Raw genomic sequence first — 19729 nt, 5'->3', positions numbered from 1 at the left:
AGACATGGCAGCACAACAGCTTGTGAATCGACTTTATTGAGATAAATGTAAGGACAAGTTTGTTAAGTTTTCAGATAAACCATAGTCACAAACTCAGGCAGTAAATAACAGTGTAACACAGATACTATCCATATTAGAGACTGGATGGCAGAACACACAACTTTCTCTTGCAGCTTGTGGTCTTCAAGTTTTCAGTCTCTCTCTCTCTTGTTCAAAATTCTCTGCCGTACAGTAGCAAGGACAAGACTTATTTTATCCTGACAGCTTTCCAGTTAACCCTCCCCTCTCCCAATTCGTGATTAGTCTTGTATTAAAGTTTGCCTTTCTTAATCAACCAAGGATCGTTTTGTGATGGTTAGCAACCTTCAGATTTGCTCAACCAGTAGTACCCCTTTGTGTTGACTACTTTATCTCAATGCTTTTACATTTCCAGGTTCCTTATCTCATTACAAGGCAAATCTACACAGAAGATGCTTTCATTGTCTTCTCTCAAGGTCTCATACTTTTGCTGCAAGTAAGCATTTTAAAACGTGACACAATCTCCCAGAATCCCTCTGCCTTTACTGCAAAGAAGAGTTCTAATAAAGCTAAATGTTAGTTGATGATAACAAGTTAGTTTATAATAGCTGGATTTTAACAATTAGTATGCTGGTTAGTAACTTTTAGTAACCTAATAATCTTACAATTGTCATGTGACTTGACTGTTGAAGTTTAGTTTCACTTTTGGATTGTGAAAAGACCAGTGATTTGGACAAGGAGCAGGCATTTTGGAAATCTGGCTGTGACCCGCCTGGAGACCAGAGAAATGTCCTTTCTCTGTAAAAAAAAAAATCCTACATTTGAAAGGTGGCAGATTTCTATTGCCTCCTGTCTCTGAAGAATTCCTGCATCCAGTGTGGTCCCTGCCACTCCTGTATTTTGGGAAACCCTGGAACCTGCAGAAAGCTTTTACTGCTGTGTTGTTGCTGAGTTCTGAGCAGACTGGTTGCTGCACCCCTGCTGAAAGACCTGTGTGATGCCTGCTGCAGACAAATTGCTTTGAATGCTTACCCATCAGAGACTGTTTATCAATGTTGCCTGGAGAGACATAGAGTGGCATGTGACTTTTCAACTCTGGGACACCTCACCATACTGAAAACATCCTACCATAACGTGATAAACGCAATTATTTTATATTTTCCTTTTTATTCCTAAGAAACAGCTGTAAACTAAAAATCCTTTTCCCCGATTAACCATTTTTTTTGAATTTGTGCTTGAGGGCTAGGAAGAATAAGGAGTTTTTAAAAATCTTTTCATGTATATAGATTTATCTTGTTGTAGTTAAGACTTATTCTTTATTTTAAATGCATAGTTAATGTTGTTATTGTTTAAAGAAACCCGGTTTGGTGTGCTTTATTCTGTGGGACAAATAGTGTCTAATTTGGCTGTTCTTTGATAGGTGGAAAACGTTCTTGATAATGCTGTGACCTGTGGGGTAGTGGGACGGAATTAACAGTGCATTACTCCCGCCTTGGTCATAACAGCAAATGTACCAGTCTTTCGAAATTGTTATAATTTTTACAACTCGAGTTTGTTTCTGTATTTTCATTGCTGCACTTCTCATGACTGTGATAACATGCTTCAGGCCTGGATGTGATTAACAGCAGAATGCAATCACTCTCATTATTGTGAAATTGCTCATGGGTCAGCAGGTGGCATGAATGAGCAAATCTCTTCCCACACTCACAAAGCAGATGAACGGTTTCTCCCCAGTGTGAATGCGCTGGTGTGCCAGCAGGGTGGATGAACAGCAAATCCCTTCCCACAAAAGAAGCAGATGTACATCCTCTCCCCAGTTGAATTCGCTGGTGTCTCAGCAGGTGGGATGACCAAGTGAATCCCTGCCCACACTCGGAGCAGGTGAATGGCCTCTCTCCAGTGTGAATGCGCTGGTGTACAGTGAGGTCACTTGAATCCAGTTCCGCATTGAGAACATCTGAACGGTCTCTCGTCAGTGTGAACACGGTGCTGGGACTTCAATTGAGCGGAACGTTTATAGCAATTCCCACAGTTGGGATATTTGAAAGGTTTCTTCCCAGTGTGAACTCTCCAGTGCTTCCGGAGTTTGGATGACCCAGTAACTCCCTTCCTACACACACAGAGCAGGTAAAGAGCCTCTCCGGGTTGTGACTGCGTGGATGGCTTTCCAGCTCAACTGGATAGGTGAATCCCTTTCCACGGCCCCCATATTTACATGGTTCCTCCCCGGTGTGACTGTGCTTGTGTTGGAACAAGCCACATGACCGGCTAAAACCTCGTTCACACACAGAACACGTGTATAGTTTGTTTCCTTTGTGATTGGTGCTTTTTCCTTCCATGCTCACAATCTGATTATACTCAGGTTACAATAAATTGGGCGACTCCATCAGATCATGATGTGATGTTTGTTTTGGGTTTCCCAACTGCAAATCCTCCCCTTCTAATACCCTGTGAAATTGATTTAAAACATGAAAAATGGAGTGTGAGAGAACCCGCAGAAACACAAAGGCAGGTTGTGAAAGTGAGCTGAATGAATCTGTGGGGTAATGTATGGGGCCAGCCCTGGGAAAAAGTGACCATGGAAGCTGCTGGATTGTCATAAAAAAAACAACTGGTTCATTAATGTCCTTCAGGGAAGGGAACCTGCCACCCAGTCTGGACCTACACAAGACTCTGCCCACCATGGGAGGAGAGGGGGAGAGAAAGGTGGGAGGGGCAGGGAGCAAAGGAGAGGGATTTTATATATCTACAACATGACCAGAGTATTGACAGAACCTACCAAACCCTCAATTTCCACCATCTAGAAGGACAAAGGCAGCAGGTGTATGCGAACACTATCATCTCCAAGTTCCCCTTCAAGTCACACACTGTCCTGACTTGTCTGACATCCAGTACTGGATGAACAGCCGTTTCCTCCAATTGAACATAGGGAAGAGCGAAGCTATTGTTTTCGGTCCCTGCCACAAACTCCACTGCCTAGTCACTGTCTCCATCCCTTTCACTGGCAATTGTCTGAAGCTAAACTAAACCGCTCATAACCTTGATGTTATTTCTGACTCCAAGATGAACTTCCGACTGCATAACAGCGCCATCATTCATACCGCCTATTTCCACCTCAGTCACATAACAGCTTAAGAAATAGGAGCCAATGTAGGCCATTTGGCCCCTCGTGCCTGCTCTGCCATTCAACATGTTCATGGCTGATTTGACTATGGCCTTGACTCCACTTTCCTGCCCGCCTCCCCATACGCTTGTCAACCAAAATCTGTCTAACACAACCTTGAATATATTCAATGACCCAGCCTCCACAGCTTGTTGGGAAAGGGAATTCCAAACACTAATGACCCTCTGAGAGATGAAATTCCTCATCACCTTCTTTAAATGGGAGATCCTTAATTTGACACTGCCCTGTATTTCTAGATAACCCCCACGAGGGGAAACATCCTCTCAGTAGCTACCCTGTCAAGCCCCTCAGAATCTTACACATTCCAATCAGATCACCTCTCAGTTGTCTTACACCTCCCTCACTCTCCCTGTCTCATTGGCTGTGCCTTCAGTCATCATCCCTGAGCTCTGGAATTCCCTCCCTATATCTCTCTGCCAGTCCACATCTCTCCTCCTTTAAGACCTTCCTAAAAACCTGCGTCTTTGACCAAACGTTTAGTCAGCCCTCTTCTTTAGCTCAGTCTCAATTTTTGTCTGATTTGTCAGTTTAAGCTTCTGAGATGCACCTTGGGACACTTTCCTACCTTAAAGATGCAATGTAGATGACAGTTATTTTTAAAATCACATTTCAACAGACTGGGGAAGCTGGTATAGGAGGTATGATCAGTAAGTTCGCAGATGACAGAAAATTGGTGGTGTTGCAAAGTGAGGAGGAAAGCCTCAGATTACAGGACGATATAGATGGGCTGGTAAAATGGGTAGAGCAGTGGCAAATGGAATTTAATCCTGAGAAGTGTGAGGTGATGCATTTTGGAAGGACTAACAAGGCAAGGGAATATACAATGGATGGTAGGATCCTAGGAAGTACAGAGGGTCAGAGGACCTTGGGTGTCCATAGATCACTGAAGGAAGCAGCACAGGTAGATAAGGTGGTTAGGAGGGCATATGGGACACTTGCCTTTATTGGCCGAGGCATAGAATATAAGAGCAGGGAGGTTATGATGGAGTTGTGTACAGTTCTGGGCACCACACTATAGAAAGGATGTGATTGCACTGGAGAGGGTGCAGAGAAGATTCACCAGGATGTTGCCTGGGCTGGAGCATTTCAGCTATGAAGAGAGACTGAAAAGGCTAGGGTTGTTTTCCTTAGAGCAGAGAAGGCTGAGGGGGGACATGATTGAGGTATATAAAATTATGAGGAGCATTGATAGGTTAGATAGGAAGAAACTTTTTCCCTTAGCGGAGGGGTCAATAACCAGGGGGCATAGATTTAAGGTAAGGGGCAGGAGGTTTAGAGGGGATTTGAGGAAACATTTTTTTACCCAGAGGGTGGTTGGAATCTGGAACGCACTGCCTGAAGAGGTCGTAGAGGCAGGAACCCTTACAACATTTAAGAGGTATTTAGATGAGGACTTGAAACGCCATAGCATACAAGGCTACAGGCCAAGTGCTGGAAAATGGGATTAGAATAGTTAGGTGTTTGATGGCCAGCACAGACACGATGGGCCGAAGGGCCTGTTTCTGTGCTGTATAACTCCATGGTATTAAAATATCTGGGTACACCGAGTTAGGTTGCAGATCAGCTATGATCTCACTGAATGGCAGAACAGGCTCGAGGGGTTAAATGGCTGACTCCTGTTTCCTTGTCCCTAATAAATGTGGAGTCAAACACAGCTGATGAATGGAAAGTCATGGGAGAACTGGGGAAGAGGCAGTGAAACAGGAAACCAGCTCTAGAGCAGAGTTAGTGAGCTGGGGAAAGTCTGGGGAGAAAGTACAGAGGAACTGGATTAGACTATTTCATCCATCGAACTTGCTGCACCATTCAACTAGATCCCAGCTGATCAATTAATTATCAACAGAAACAAACCCCAAATATCAGAATGAACATGGTTCCATCCTGGATGTGATTAACAGCAACAATAACAGCAGACTCCAAAGCCTGCAGTCACTTGTGAGCTCGCTGATGTCTCAGCAGGTGGGATGATCGTGTGAATCCCTTTCCACACACAGAGCAGGTGAACGGCCTCTCCCCGCTGTGAACTCGCTGGTGTGTCAGAAGGTTGGATGACTGATTAAATCCCTTCCCACACATGGAGCAGGTGAAAGGTCTCTCCCCTGTGTGAATTCGCTGGTGTGTCAGAAGGTTGGATGATTGATTAAATCCCTGCCCACAAATGGAGCAGGTGAACGGCCTCTCCCCGGTGTGAATGCGCTGGTGTCTCAGTAGGAGGGATGAATCCATGAATCCCTTCTCACACACGGAGCAGGTGAATGGCCTCTCCCCGGTGTGGACTTGCTGGTGTGTCAGAAGATTGGACAATCGCTTAAATCCCTGCCCACAGACAGAGCAGGTAAACGGTCTCTCCCCAGTGTGAACTTGCTGGTGTGTCAGAAGGTTGGATGATCGCTTAAATCCCTGCCCACAAACAGAGCAGGTAAACGGTCTCTCCCCAGTGTGAACTCGCTGGTGTGACCGCAGGTTGGATGAGTCAATGAATCCCTTCTCACACACGGAGCAGGTGAACGGTCTCTCCCCAGTGTGAACTCGCTGGTGTGTCAGAAGGTTGGATGAATCAATGAATCCCTTGTCACACACGGAGCAAGTGAATGGCCTCTCCCCAGTGTGAACTCGCTGGTGTGTCAGAAGGTTGGACAATCGTTTAAATCCCTGCCCACAGACGTAGCAGGAGAATGGTCTCTCCCCAGTGTGAACTCGCTGGTGTGCCCGCAGGTGAGATGAATCAATGAATCCCTTCCCACACACGGAGCAGGTGAATGGCCTCTCCCCTGTGTGAGTGCGTCGATGAATTTCCAGCTCAGACGGGTAACTGAATCCCTTCCCACAGTCCCCACATTTCCACGGTTTCTCCGTGGTGTGGACGTCCTTGTGTGTCTCCAGGTTGGATGATCAGTTGAAGTCTCAGCCACACAGAGAACACGTGAACGGTTTCTCACCACTGATCTTTGGTTTGAGTTTCCTGTCTGCAAATCCTCCCCTTCTAATACCCTGTAAAAGGTTTTTATAAGTCATCATTGTAAGTACAGGATAGAAATTCAGAACAGACAATTCTAGTTTCTATGGAACATATTTTCCTCTCTCGTTCCCCCAAAGCTGTAAATCGCCTGTGGTGGAAAATAGAATGGCAGTCAGCCTAAAAGGGAACCCATAGATCCTCCACCAGCTTGTAAATAGGATCAATAGCAGAGGTGTCCTCTCTGGGTTCTTCTAGGGAACTTGTGCCTATGGGTACCAGCGGTTCAGGAACCCCCCTCCACCTCAGGGCTAGTGAGCGGCCTAGGGGAGACGGTTGTTCCTGACTCTGAAAATCCAGTCAGGGCCGGGACCAGAGGCGGAGAGGCCATTTTCTGCCCCGCCAGTGCCCAGAGTCATAGCAGACGGGGCACTCTCCAAATTGGCCTCTGGTAGGGTATATCCTGGGCGCCAGCATCAGGCTGCTGGGAGAGTTGACCCTCACAGGTCTTGCCCCCACCCAGGTCATCCGACCCATCAGCTGAAAGAGGGATTTCCTCTGTGGGGTCCACAGGCTCCCCCAACACAGGGGGTCTATCTGCCCCCTCATCAGGAGTTGCTAAATTAACAGGGGCTTCTCTCCCCACTCTACCCTGAGGGGCAGGGGGCAGCCGCTTAGCGCTCGAGGCCCCAATGGTGGTGGGGGGGGCGGGCCCATGGACCTGCGGCAGGAGACGGACCCCACAACTTATGGCCCCCTTCAGAGGAAGGGCACCTCTGCCTCTTATTCTGGGTGGGGCGCTGAGGATCAGAGACCTCCAATTCAGCAGGGGTCTCTACTTCTACCTCTATGCCCCCCCTGCTCCAACATTGGTGACCCAAGCTCTGGAATTATCTCCCTAAACCTCTCCACCTTTCTATCTCTCTTTTCTCATTTAAGTGGCTCTTTAAAACCTATCTCTTTGATCAAGCTTTTGGTCATCAGACCTAAAATTCCTTATGTAGTTCGGTGTCATATTTTGTTTTAACATTCTCCTGTGAAGTGCCTTGGGACAGTTTATTTTGTTAAATACAAGTTGTTGTTATTCGTCGAGCCATGGACACCTCACAATGCCAGGATGATTGACGTCATCCAAGACAATGGGAAGAGTGGGGCAGGATTGGAGGACCGAGCGGGTGGTTGGTCCTCCAACCAACCAGAGACAATGAGGGGCGGGGAAAAGGAGAAAATTGGCTCTTCCTGTTGTGGCTTTAAACAGATGAAGCCTTGTGCATGTGGAGTAAACATTTCAACACTTGTTTCAGGGATGTCAGACCCTCTAGCACTTCCTCTCTCATTATGCTTATCGTATCTAATATTTCACACTCCTCCTCTTTAACTACAATGTCTGTATCATCCCTCTCCTTTGTGAAGGCAGAGACAAAAAACTCATTAAGAACTCTGCCCACGTCTTCTGCATCCACGCACAAGTTCCCTTGTACATCTCTGATAGGCCCTACCCTTGCCTTAATTATCCTCTTGCTCTGAATGTACTGATAAAACATCTTTGGGTTTTCCTTGATTTTACCTTCCAATAATTGTTCATGTCCTCTCTTTGCTTTTCTAATTTCCTTTTTTACTTCACCCCTGCACTTTCTATACTCCTCTTGGCTTTCTAAAGTATTAAGATATTTGTGATCATCATAAGCTTTCTTTTTTTGCTTGACCTTACACTGTAAGCTTTTAGATAACCAGAGGGCTCTAGATTTGGCAGTACCACCCTTTATCTTTGTGGGGACATGCCTACACTGTGCCTGCAGTATCTCATTTTGAATGTCTCCCACTGGTTTGCCTTCAAGTAGCTGTATCCAGTCCACTTTCACCAGGTAACCTCTCAGTTTTGTAAAATTTTCCTTCCCCCAATTTAGAACCTTTGATCCTGTTTTATCTTTGTCCTTTTCCATGATTGTGCTAAAACTAACTGTATTATGGTCACTATCTCCAAAATGGTCACCACTATTAGTTCATCCATTTGCCCAGCTTCATCACTGATGACTAAATCTAGAATAGCACCCCTCTCGTTGGGCTTGTTAGATGTTGGCTTAAAAGGTTCTCTTGAAAGCTGTTCAAGAGTTTTGTCTCCTCTGTGCCCTTCACACTGTTAGTATCCCAGTTGATATTAGGGTAGTTCAAATCAACTATTATTGTCCTATAGTTTTTGCATTCTGAAATCTGCCTACATATTTGTTCTTCTATCTCCCTCTCACTATTTGGGGGTCTATAGTACACTCCTAATGACGTGGCTGCCCCTTTTTTATTTCTGAGTTCCACCCATTTGGCCTTGTTTGATGATTCATTTAGCAGATCATCTCTCCTCAAAGCAGACTGCATGCTGAGTGTGGAGATAATAACGATAATAGTAATAACGATACAAATATAGGTGGGATGGCATGTTGTGATGAGGACATAAGGAATCTGCAAAGGGATATAGATAGGTTGAATGAGTGGGCAAAAATTTAGCAGATGGAGTTTAATGTAGGAAAGTACGAAATCATGCACATTGGTAGGAAGAATCAAAAGGCAGACTATTATTTAAATGCAGAGAGACTCGAAAAAAGTGCAGCACAGAGGAATCTGGGTGTTCTTGTGCATGAAACATGTGCACAAAACGTTAGCATGCAGGTGCAGCAAGTAATTAAGAAGGTAAACAGAATTTTGGGTTTTATTGCTAGGGGGAAGTCTTGTTACAACTGTACAGGGCGTTGGTGAGGCCACACCTGGAATACTGTGTTGAGTTTTGGTTCCCATATTTAAGAAAGGATATACTGGCATTGGAGGCAGTTCAGAAGAGATTCACTAGGCTGATTCCTGGGATAAAGGCGTTGACTTATCAAGAATGGTTAAACAGGTTAAGCCTTTATTCATTTGAGTTTAGAAGAATGAGAGGTGATCTTATTGAAACGTACAAGATTCTGAGGGAGCTTGACAAGGTAGATGTTGAAAAGATGTTTCCAATAGTGGGGGAATCTCAAACTAGGAGACATAGTTACAGAATAAGGGGATACTCATTTAAAACTGAGGTGCGAAGGAATTTCTTCTCTCAGAGCGTAGTGAAGTCTGGAATTCTCTACCCCAGAGAGTTGTGGAGGCTGGATCACTGAAAGTATTTAAAGAGGAGGTAGATAGATTTTTGAAACATTGGAGAGTTCAAGACTATGAGGCATTGGCACGAAAGAGGAGTTGAGGTCTGGGACAGTTCAGCTATGATCTTATTGAATGGCGGCGCAGGCTCGAGGGGCTGAATGGACTACTCCTGCTCCTATTTCTTATGTTCAAGTTCTTATGATACATAGAAACATAGGAGCAGGAGGAGGCCATTCAGCCCATCGGGCGTGCTCCGCCATTCAATATGATCATGGCTGATCATCCACTACAATGCCTTTTTGCCACACGATCCTCATATCCCCTTATGTCATTTTTATTTAGAAATCTATCAATCTCTGCTTTAATACTCATATTCAATGACTGAGCTTCCACAGCCCTCTGGGGTAAAGAATTCCAAAGATTCACAACCCTCTGAGTAAAGAAATTTCTCCTCATCTCTGTCCGAAGTGGCTTCCCCCATATTTTGAAATTGTGTCCCCTGGTTCTAGACTCCCCAACCAGGGGAAACATCTTGCCTAAATCTAACGTCTATCCCTTAAAGTATTTTGTAGGTTTCAATGAGATCACCCCTCATTCTTCGAAACTCTAGAGAATACAGGCCCAGCTTCCCAAACTCCCTCTATGGCAATAATATGCTTCCTAAGGTAAGGGGACCAAAAGTGCACACAGTACTCCAGGTGCAGTCTAACCAAGGTTCTATACAACTGAAGCAATACTTCACTACTCCTGTATTCATATCCTCTTGCGATAAAGGCCAACATACCATTAGCCTTCTTAACTGCTTGCTGCACCTGCATGTTAACTTTCAGTGACTTATTGACAAGGTACTGGCTGGTTTGGTGAATGGCAAGTTCGGTGAGGGGGGGGGGGGGGGGGAGCTTTTTTTTTTCACCTTCCAGTATTTGGTCCTTGCTTCGGTGCAGTGGAAGGAGCCTGTTGATGAGTAACTAGTAAGCTATTATATTATACTTATAATAGTCTGTAAAGTTAAGGTATGGCAGAGAAGCTCGGCCGAGTGGAATGTACAGCCTGCGGCATGTGGGAAGTCATGGACGCACCATGTGTCCTGGACAAACATATCTGCAGGATGAGTCACTGGCTGCACAAGCTTGAGCTCTGGGTTTCGGAACTCAAGTGGCGGCTGGAGTCACTGTATCTGTGAGGCAGAGAACTATGTGGATAGCATGTTTAGAGAAGTGGTCACACCACAGGTTAGAAACATGCAGGCAGATAGTGAATGGGAGACTGCCTGGCAGTCACCCATTCCCGAAGAGAACCAGGACGGTAGTGCAGGAGTCCCCTGAGACGATCTCGCTTGCCAATTGGTTTTCCGTTTTGGATACTGGTGAGGGTGATGGTTCCACAGAGGACTGCAGTCAGTGCCACATTTGTGGCACCACAGGTGGCTCAGTTGCACAAGAGGGGAGGAAGAAGAGCGGAAGAACAGTAATGATAGGGGATTTGTTAATTAGGGGAACAGACAGGAGTTTCTGCAGCTGTAGATGTGACTTCAGGATCATGTGTTCCCTCCCTGGTACCAGGGTCAAGGATGTCTCAGAATGGCGAGAGGACATTCTTCTGGGGGAGGGTGAACAGCCAGAAGTCATGGTCCACATTGGCACCAATGACATAGGTAAGAAAGGGGATGAGGTCCTGAAAGCAAGATTTAGGGAGCTAGGAAGATGATTAAAAAGCAGTACCTCAAAAGCAGTAATCTCAGGATTACTCCCAGTCCCACATGTGAGTGAGCATAGGAATAGGAGAATTGAGCAATTGAACACATGGCTGGAGAACTGGAGTAGGTGGGAGGGCATCAGACTTCCGAGGCATTGGGATCAGTTCTGGGGTAGGACTTAGCAGGATTGGGACGAATATCCTTGCAGAGAGATTTGCTAGTGCTGTTGGGGAGGACTTAAACTAGATTGGCAGGGGAATGGGAACCCGAGAGGCAGCTCAGATTGGAGGGAAGAAGAACTGGTAATTTGTCAGGGTGTGGAAACCAGCAGCAAATATCAGAGAGGAATAGCAAGGTGCACAGAATACTGGGGGAGATAGATAGCACTAGAATAGGGGATAGTAAGTTATTAGGTGAGGTCAGAGTAAGGGAGAAAGCAATAAAGTCTAAGCCAGGGTTAATGTGCATGCATATGAATGCACGGAGTCTCCTTAATAAGATCGATGAGGTACGGGCGCAGATTGCCATGTGGAAATATGATGTGGCTATAACAAAGACCTGGCTCAAAGGGCAGGACTGGGTGTTAAATACTCCTGGATACAAGGTGTTCAGGAAGGACAAGAAAGGGAAAAAAGGGGGAAGGGTGGTGGTATTAATTAAGGAGAGCATTGCAGTGCTGGAGAAAAAGGACGTTCCAGAGGGGTAAAGGACAGAATCAATTTAGCTGGAGTTAAGGGAAAAAAAAGGTGCAGTTACATTGCTCGGTGTTGTCCATAGACCACCAGCTAGTGGGAAGGATGTGGAGGAACAAATTTGCAAGGAAATTACTGAGGTGCAAACATAGTTTAGTTATAATGGGGGACTTTAATTATCCAAACATAGACTGGGATAGTAGTGTAAAGGGCATTGAGTGGCAAGAGTTGCTAGACTGCATTCAGGAAAATTTTCTACACAGTATGTTGCTAGCCCAACGAGAAAGGAGGCGCTGCTAGACCTGGTTCTTGGGAATAAGGTGAGCCAAGTGGATCAAGCATCAGGAGGAGAGCATTTAGGCGGACAGCGATCATTGTATCATAAGGTTTAGGCTGACTATGGAAAAGGACAATGAGAAATCCAGAGTAATTATAATTAACTGGGGGAAAGCCAACTTCAATGGGGCAAGAATGGAGCTGGGGCGAATAAATTGGAGTCAAAAGTTGGCAGGAAAACCAGTAGCTGAACAATGGGCTACCTTCAAAGAAGAAATAGTTCAGGCACAGTCAAGGTATGTTCCCTCGAAGGGGAAGGTAGGGCAAACAAATCCAGAGCTCCCTGGATGACAACAGAGGTAGAGATTAAGATAAAGAAGAAAAAGTGTGCTTATGACAGATGCCAGGTAGAAAATACTATTGAGAACCAGGCTGAATATAGAAGGTCCAGAGGGGGAGTGAAAAAGCAAATAAGAGAAGCAAAGAGACAGCGTGAAAAGAAACTGGCAGCTAGCATTAAAGGTAGATGCAGGAAGGATGCTCCTGATGGTGGGGGAGTCCAGAACCAGGGGTCATAGTCTAAGGATACGGGGTAAACCTTTCAAGACTGAGATGAGGAGAAATTTCTTCACCCAGAGAGTGCTGAGCCTGTGGAATTCGCTACCACAGAAAGCAGTTGAGGCCAAAACATTGAATGTTTTCAAAAAGGAGTTAGATATAGCTCTTGCGTCTAAAGGGATCAAAGGGTATGGGGCGAAAGCTAGAACAGGCTACTGAGTTGGATGATCAGCCATGATCATAATGAATGGCGGAGCAGGCTCGAAGGGCCAAATGGCTTACTCCTGCTCCTATTTTCTATGTTTCTATGAAATCCCAAAGTTTTCTATAGACTTATAAATAGCAAAAGGATGGTAAAAGGAGGAGTGGGGCCGATTCGGGACCAAAAAGGGGGTATTAAATGAATACTTTGCATCTGTCTTTACCAAGGAAGATGCAACCCCCAGGCAATGATGAAAGAGAAGGTAATTCAGACATGAGAGGGGTTAAAATTGATAAAGAGGATGCATTAGATAAGCTGTCTGTACTTAAAGTGGATAAAGCACCAGGACCGGATGAGATGCATCCAAGGATACTGAGGGAAGTGAGGATAGAAATTACAGAGGAACTGCCCAGAATTTTACAGTCTTCCTTAAACTTGGGGGGTGGTGCCAGAGAACTGGAGAATTGCAAACATTACACCCTTGTTCAAAAAAGGGTGTAAAGATAAGTCCAGCAACTACAGACCAGTCAGTTTAACTTCAGTGGTGGGAAAACTTAGAGAAAAAATAATTTGGGACAAAGTCAATAGTCACATGGACAAATGCAAGTTAATTAAGGAAAGCCAGCATGGATTTCTTAAGAAAAAATCATGTTTCACTTGGAGTTTTTTTTTTTTTTTTGAGGAGAGGGTTGATGAGGGCAATGCTGTTGATGTGGTGTACATGGACTTTCAAAAGGCGTTTGATACAGTGCCACACAAGAGACTTGTGAGCAAACTTGTAGCTCAAGGAATAAAAGGGACAGTAGCAACATGGATATGAAATTGTCCGAGTGGCAGGAAACAAAGAGTAGTGGTTAATGGATGTTTTTCGGGCTAGAGGAAGGTTTGTAGTGGAGTTCCCCATAGATCAGTGTTAGGACCCTTGCTTTTCCTGATATATTTTAACGACCTGGACCTTGGTGTACAGGGCACAATTTCAAAGTTTGCAGATGATACGAAACTTGGAAGCATTGTGAACTGTAAGGAGGATAGTGTAGGACTTCAAAAGGACATAGACAAGTTGGTGGAATGGGCAGACAGGTGGCAAATGCAAAGAAATGTGAAGTGATTCATTTTGGTAGGAAAAACATGGACAGACAATATAAAATAAAGGGTGCAATTCTCGAGGGGGTTCAGCAGCAGAGAGACCTGGTGCAGATGTGCATAAGTCATTGAAGGTGGCAGGACAGGTTTAGAGAGCGCTACAGAATCCTGGGCTTTATTAATAGGGGCATAGAGTACAAGAGCAAGGATGTTATGTTGAACTTGTATAAGACACTAGCTCGCCCTCAGCTGGAGTATACTGCATCCACTTCTGGGCGCCACACTTTAGAAAGACATGAGGACATTGGAGAGAGTACAGAAAATCATGAGGGGTCTGGGCAGAGTAGATCGAGAGAAACTGTTACAGGGAGAAGGCAGGGGAATGGAAATGAGTGAATTGCTGTTTCGGAGAGCCGGTGCAGACATGATGGGCCGAATGGCCTCCATCTATGCTGTAACAATTCTGTGATTAATTGAACAGTCACTGTAATTATATGATAAATCAAACTGGCTTCAGCTTTATGCTAATTAATTGATCTAGTCTTACTTTATAGTTGATTAAATGTAGTGACCAGAACTGTACACAGTTTTCTTGCTGCAGGGGTTTGACTGGTGTTTTATACAGTTCCAGCATTTAATAAAAAATTCATTCATTGGTTGTGGGCATCGCTGGCAAGGCCAACATTTATTGCCCATCCCTCATTGACCTTGAGAAGGTTGTGGTGAGCAGCAAGTAGTTTAGTTCAGTGCTGAGCCCTGTGAAAACCCAACTGGAAAAAGGTTTCCACTCAGGGTTCATTTCTGGATGTAATTAACAGCAGAATCCAACCCCTGCAGTCACTTGTGAATGCGCTGGTATCTCAGCAGATTGTTTGACTGAGCAAATCCTTTCCCACACTCAGAGCAGGTGAGCAGCCTCTCCCCAGTATGAGTGCATTGGTGTTTCAGCAGCTCCTTTTTGCTTTTAAATCTCTTCTCTCAGTCAGAACATTTAAATGGTCTCTGATCGGAGTGTACAAGTTGGTGTTGAGTGAGGGAGGATGCCTTTATGAATCCCTTCCCACACATGAAGCAAGCAAATAGCCTCTCCCCACTGTGAGTGTGTTGGTGCGTCAAGGCTCCTTTTTGCTTTTAAATCTCTTCTCAGTCAGAAGATTTCAATGGTCTCCTATCAGAGTGAACTCCTTGGTGTGTCTGGAAGTTTGAGAAAAGATTAAACACCTTCCCACATTCAAGGCAGGTGAATGGCCTCTCTCCAGTATGAACTCGCTGCAGTGTTTGGAAGCGGAAGTACTGAGTGAATCCCTTCCCACACACAGAGCAGGTGAACGGCCTCTCCCCGATGTTAATGCGCTGGTGTTTCAAAAGGTTGGCTGAATTAGTGAATCCCTTCCCACACAGAATGTGAACAGCCTCTCCCCAGTGTGACTGTGTCGATGAATTTTCAGCAGGGACAGGTAATTGAATCCCTTCCCACTGTCCCCACATTTTCTCCATGCTGACAGCATCCTTATGTCTCTCCAAATTGGACAATCAGTTGAAGCCTTGGCCACATACAGAACCCGTATACGGTTTCTCCCTACTATGAACGGTGCTGTGCTTTTTCAGGCTGTTAAAGTTCTTTCCCCAGTCAGTGCACTGGAACACTCTCACTTGAGAGTGTGTGTGTCTCAGTGCTTTTCCAGTCACACTGATGTCTGAAATCTTTTTCCACATTTCTCCGTCCACATTCAAAGGCTGACTATATTCAGGTCCTGATGAATCTAGTGACTGTGTCAGGTCTAGACAAGATGTTTGGTTTGAATTTCCTGTCTGCAAATCCTCTCCTTCTAATCCCCTGTAAAAGGGGATAAGGTAGATTACATAGGTGGCGGACCTGTGAGGAACCTACTACCAGGGAGCAGATAAAGTGAGACCCAGGCTTGGGGCCTTTACTTACCTGGAGGGAATCGGAGAAGTGGTGGACCTGCGAGGAACCTACTAGCTGGAGTTCGAAAAAAAAAAAATCAAACCGTGACATCACTGCAAAGCGGTGAGTTGATTGGCTGGTGAGTATTTGCTGCTTAGGGACTGAGTCTAAACAACTGGGAATTTAAAAATGTTAAAAATATTAAGTATTAATAACAAGTAACAAGTGGGTAGCTAGTGAGTCATCTTTTATTTTTAAATAAAGTTTATTATTCAGGTTATGACTGCTATTGGTAAAGTTTTAGTATTGGTAGGGTATATTAATAGCAGTAAGGCAGATTAGTGTTGGTAAAGTTTAATATTAGCAGTAGTAAGGTTTATTACTATTGGGAGCGTTATTAGTATTTGTAGTAGCAGGGTTTACTCGTACCAATGCTTATTTTTAGTACTAAGGTTTATTATCTAATAGATAGAGGATAGAATGACAGGGCTGCTCCAAGCTCCAGAGTGCAGACCCTGTGCTATGTGAGAACTCAAGGACACTTCTCAGGATCTGGATACCATATGTCCAGGAAATGTCGTCGGTTGCAGCAGCTCAAGCTCCGGGATTTGGAACTTGAGCAGCAGCTGGTGACACTGCGGTGCATCCATGAGGATAGCACGTTCAAAGATGTGATGAGGTATAGCTTAGGAATATGCAGGGAGACAGGGAATGGGTGGCTGCCACAGTCAAGGATAGGCAGGTAGAGCAGGAGATCCCTGAGTGCGTCTCACTCTCCAACAGGTATTCTGTTCTGAATATTGAGGAAAGTGATGGTTCATCTGGGGAGTGCAGCCAAAGGCCATGGCACAGCAGGGTAGAGACCTGCTTTAGGTCGGGAAAAAGAACCCAACTTGAACCCAACCGAGCCCGATCCAACCAGAGTCCCTCCAATTTTGCCCCAAGCCCGAATCGAAGCCGCCACTACTCGACCCGACCATCCCTTACCTTCCTGACACCAGACCTGCAAGAAGCTGCAGCGCATACGCGATGACGTCATAATGACGCTGCTCGCTCACTGCGCAGACTCAGTTTCGTCCCAGACTCCCAGCTCAGGTAAGTTTTTCATTTTTAATACTTACCAGCAGAGCATTTACCCTGTGTGTCCGGCCTGACCCGACCTGACTCGAGCCTGAAAGCCGGCCCTGGAAGATGGGCCCGACCCGACCCCGACATGTCGTCGGGTTTGGGTCGGGTAGCAGGCCTCTACAGCAGGGTACAAGGAAAACTGGAAGAGTGATAGCAATAGGAGATTCGTTAGTCAGGGAAACAGACAGGTGTTTCTGTGGCCGCAGACACGAATCCAGGATGGTGTGTTGCCTTGCTAGTGACAGGGTCAAGGATGGCACAGAATCACAGCACTAAAAGTTCTAAATTATAGATAAATGTTCAAAAATAGTCACTGCTGAAACTATTTCACTATTTGCAAATTTAAAACCTCCTGCTGGGGCTTGCAGCTGAAAAGATCTCAGAAACCCTGGAGTTACAGGTTTCAAAAATCCTTCCACTGAGGAAATACCCGGTGAGTGGGATGACATCACCAAGCAATTACCGCAGTGTGAAGATGTCACCACGCACACACAGACCATCTGCGCAAAACTGTCCTGGCAACAGCAAACCAGCTCTGGGAAAAATTGCGCACACGTAAGTGGTATCCTGTCAATCATTTTCTCTCCTGGTCATTGCGACCTTGAAGTCCTGCCCACTCTCAGTCATCACCAAGATGGTTGCGCATGCACTCTGCTCCCTGCTCTACCAAGATGGCGGTCATTTACCTGGCCCTGTTCCCAAGAAAAAGCCTTGGAGTTGCAAATGCAGGACCTGGAGGTTCTGATTCAGGATTTGCGGCCTACACCAGGTGTTCCTGAAGCCTCCCCGCCGGCTCCATTCCTCCCCGCTCCCCGCCGACTCTCACCCACTGCAAAAGTGTCTCCAGCGCTCGCACAGCTCTGATCAAAGTAACACTGAGCATGCTCCAGATACAGTCCAGCCCCGTGCCTGCGTCCACGGTACGTCTCAACCTTTAATCCCATTAGCTTTCCTAGTACTTTTTCTCTAGCGATAGTGATTGTTTTAAGTTCCTCCCTCACTTTTGCCTCTTGATTTCTATTCTTGGAATGCTTTTTGCGTCTTTTACTGTGAAGACAAAAATACTTGTTTAAAGTCTCTGCCATTTCCTTGTTTCGCATTAATTCCCCAGTCTCATCCTCTAAGGGATCAACACTTACATTAGCCACTCTTTTTTTTCTACACTTGTAAAAAGCTTTTACTGTCGGTTTATCTTTGTTGCTAGTTTACTCCCGTGCTCTAATTTCACCCTTTTTTTCGTAGTCATCCTGTGCTGGTTTCTAAAATTTTCCCAATCTTCCGGCCTACCACTAATCTTTGCAGTGTTGTATGTCTTTTCTTTCAATTTGAAACCATCCTTAACTTCCTTAGGTAGCACAGATGGTCCCTCCTTCTCATAGAGTCTTTCTTTCTCAATGGAATATATCTTGTTGAGAGCTATGAACTATCTCTTTAAATGTCTGCCACAGCTTCTCTACTCTCTAACCTTTGAACTTATTTTCCCAGTCTACTTTAGCCAAGTCTGTCTTCATTCCCTTGTTATTGCCTTTATTTAAGTTTACAACACTAGTTTCAGACCCAAACTTCTCACCCTCAAACTGAATGTGAAATTCTATCATGTTATGATCATTCTTGCCTAGAGGATCCTTTACTATGAGGTCATTTATTAATCCTGTCTCATTACACATTACCAGGTCTAAAACAGCCTGCTCCTGGGTTGGCTCCAGAACGAATTGTTCCAAGAAACTGTCCCAATATGGGCTGCACAGTGGCGCAGTGGTTAGCACCGCAGCCTCACAGCTCCAGTGACCTGGGTTCGATTCTGGGTACTGCCTATGTGGAGTTTGCAAGTTCTCCCTGTGTCTGCGTGAGTTTTCCCCGGGTGCTCCGGTTTCCTCCCACAGCCAAAAGACTTGCAGGTGATAGGTAAATTGGCCGCTGTAAATTGCCCCTAGTGTAGGTAGGTGATGAGGAATATGGGATTACTGTAGGGTTAGTATAAATGGGTGGTTGTTGGTCGCCACAGACTCGGAGGGCCGAAGGGCCTGTTTCAGTGCTGTATCTCTAAATAAATAAATAAACTCATCCTCCAGGCTACCTTTGCCAATTTGATTAGTCCAATCTATATGAAGATTAAAATCACACACAATTATTGTAGTACCATTCCTACAAGCCTCATTCTTTCTTGATTTATATACTGTCCTACAGAGTAGCAATTGTTAGAAGGCCTATAAACTACTCCCACCAGTAGTGGGAGTTTCCTTTGCTATTTCTTATCTCCACCCAAACTGATTCTACATCTTGATCTTCCGAGCCAAGATCATTTCTCACTACTGTACTGCTCTCATCCTTTATTAATACAGCTACCCCACCTCCTTTTCCTTTCTTCCTATCCTTTCGAAATGTCAAATACTCTTGAATATTTAGTTCCCAGCTCTGGTCACCTTGCAACCACGTCTCTGAAATGGCGATCATAGCACAAATAGAAATAAATGGGTATGATATCAATTCATTCATCTTGATATGAATGCTGCGTGCATTCAGAGAAAGTGCCTTTAATTTTGTTTTTTTTTACCATTTTTCCCTACTCTGACCTTATTTGCTGGTGCACTCTTACTCTTGTACGCTCTATCCCTTCGTGTCACACTCTGGTTCTCATTAACCATATTGCTATCCTGCAATACTGTCTTGTCCTTTTTCATTAACTTTCTAAATTTCCCTTCACCTGAACCCCCCCTCCCACTATTTAGTTTAAAGCCCTCTCTACAGCCCTAGTTATACAATTCGCCAGGACACTGGCCCCAGCGCAGTTCAGGTGAAGACCATCCCAATGGTACAGCTCCCTCTTTTCCCCAGTAGTGAGGCCAGTGACTCATGAATCAAAACCCATTTCTCCCACACCAATCATTGAGCCATGCATTCAAA

At 45.1% G+C, this 19729-nt stretch overlaps 1 protein-coding gene across 1 annotated transcript; it reads right to left on the bottom strand.

Annotated features, from left to right (window-relative positions):
- Positions 1-6094, bottom strand: LOC137348546 (zinc finger protein 16-like; the record flags this gene model as incomplete). The annotated part of the gene is made up of 1 exon (XM_068013847.1): positions 1-6094. A coding segment is annotated over one exon (963 nt), but the record flags the coding sequence as incomplete, so codon positions are not given.
- Between the last annotated feature and the right edge of the window lie 13635 nt (positions 6095-19729).

The sequence above is a fragment of the Heterodontus francisci genome, chromosome 34, assembly GCF_036365525.1.
Source record: "Heterodontus francisci isolate sHetFra1 chromosome 34, sHetFra1.hap1, whole genome shotgun sequence".
In the NCBI taxonomy this organism is placed as follows: domain Eukaryota; kingdom Metazoa; phylum Chordata; class Chondrichthyes; order Heterodontiformes; family Heterodontidae; genus Heterodontus; species Heterodontus francisci.
Note: the sequence above shows the minus strand (reverse complement) of the source record. Positions and strands in the feature narration are given on the sequence as shown.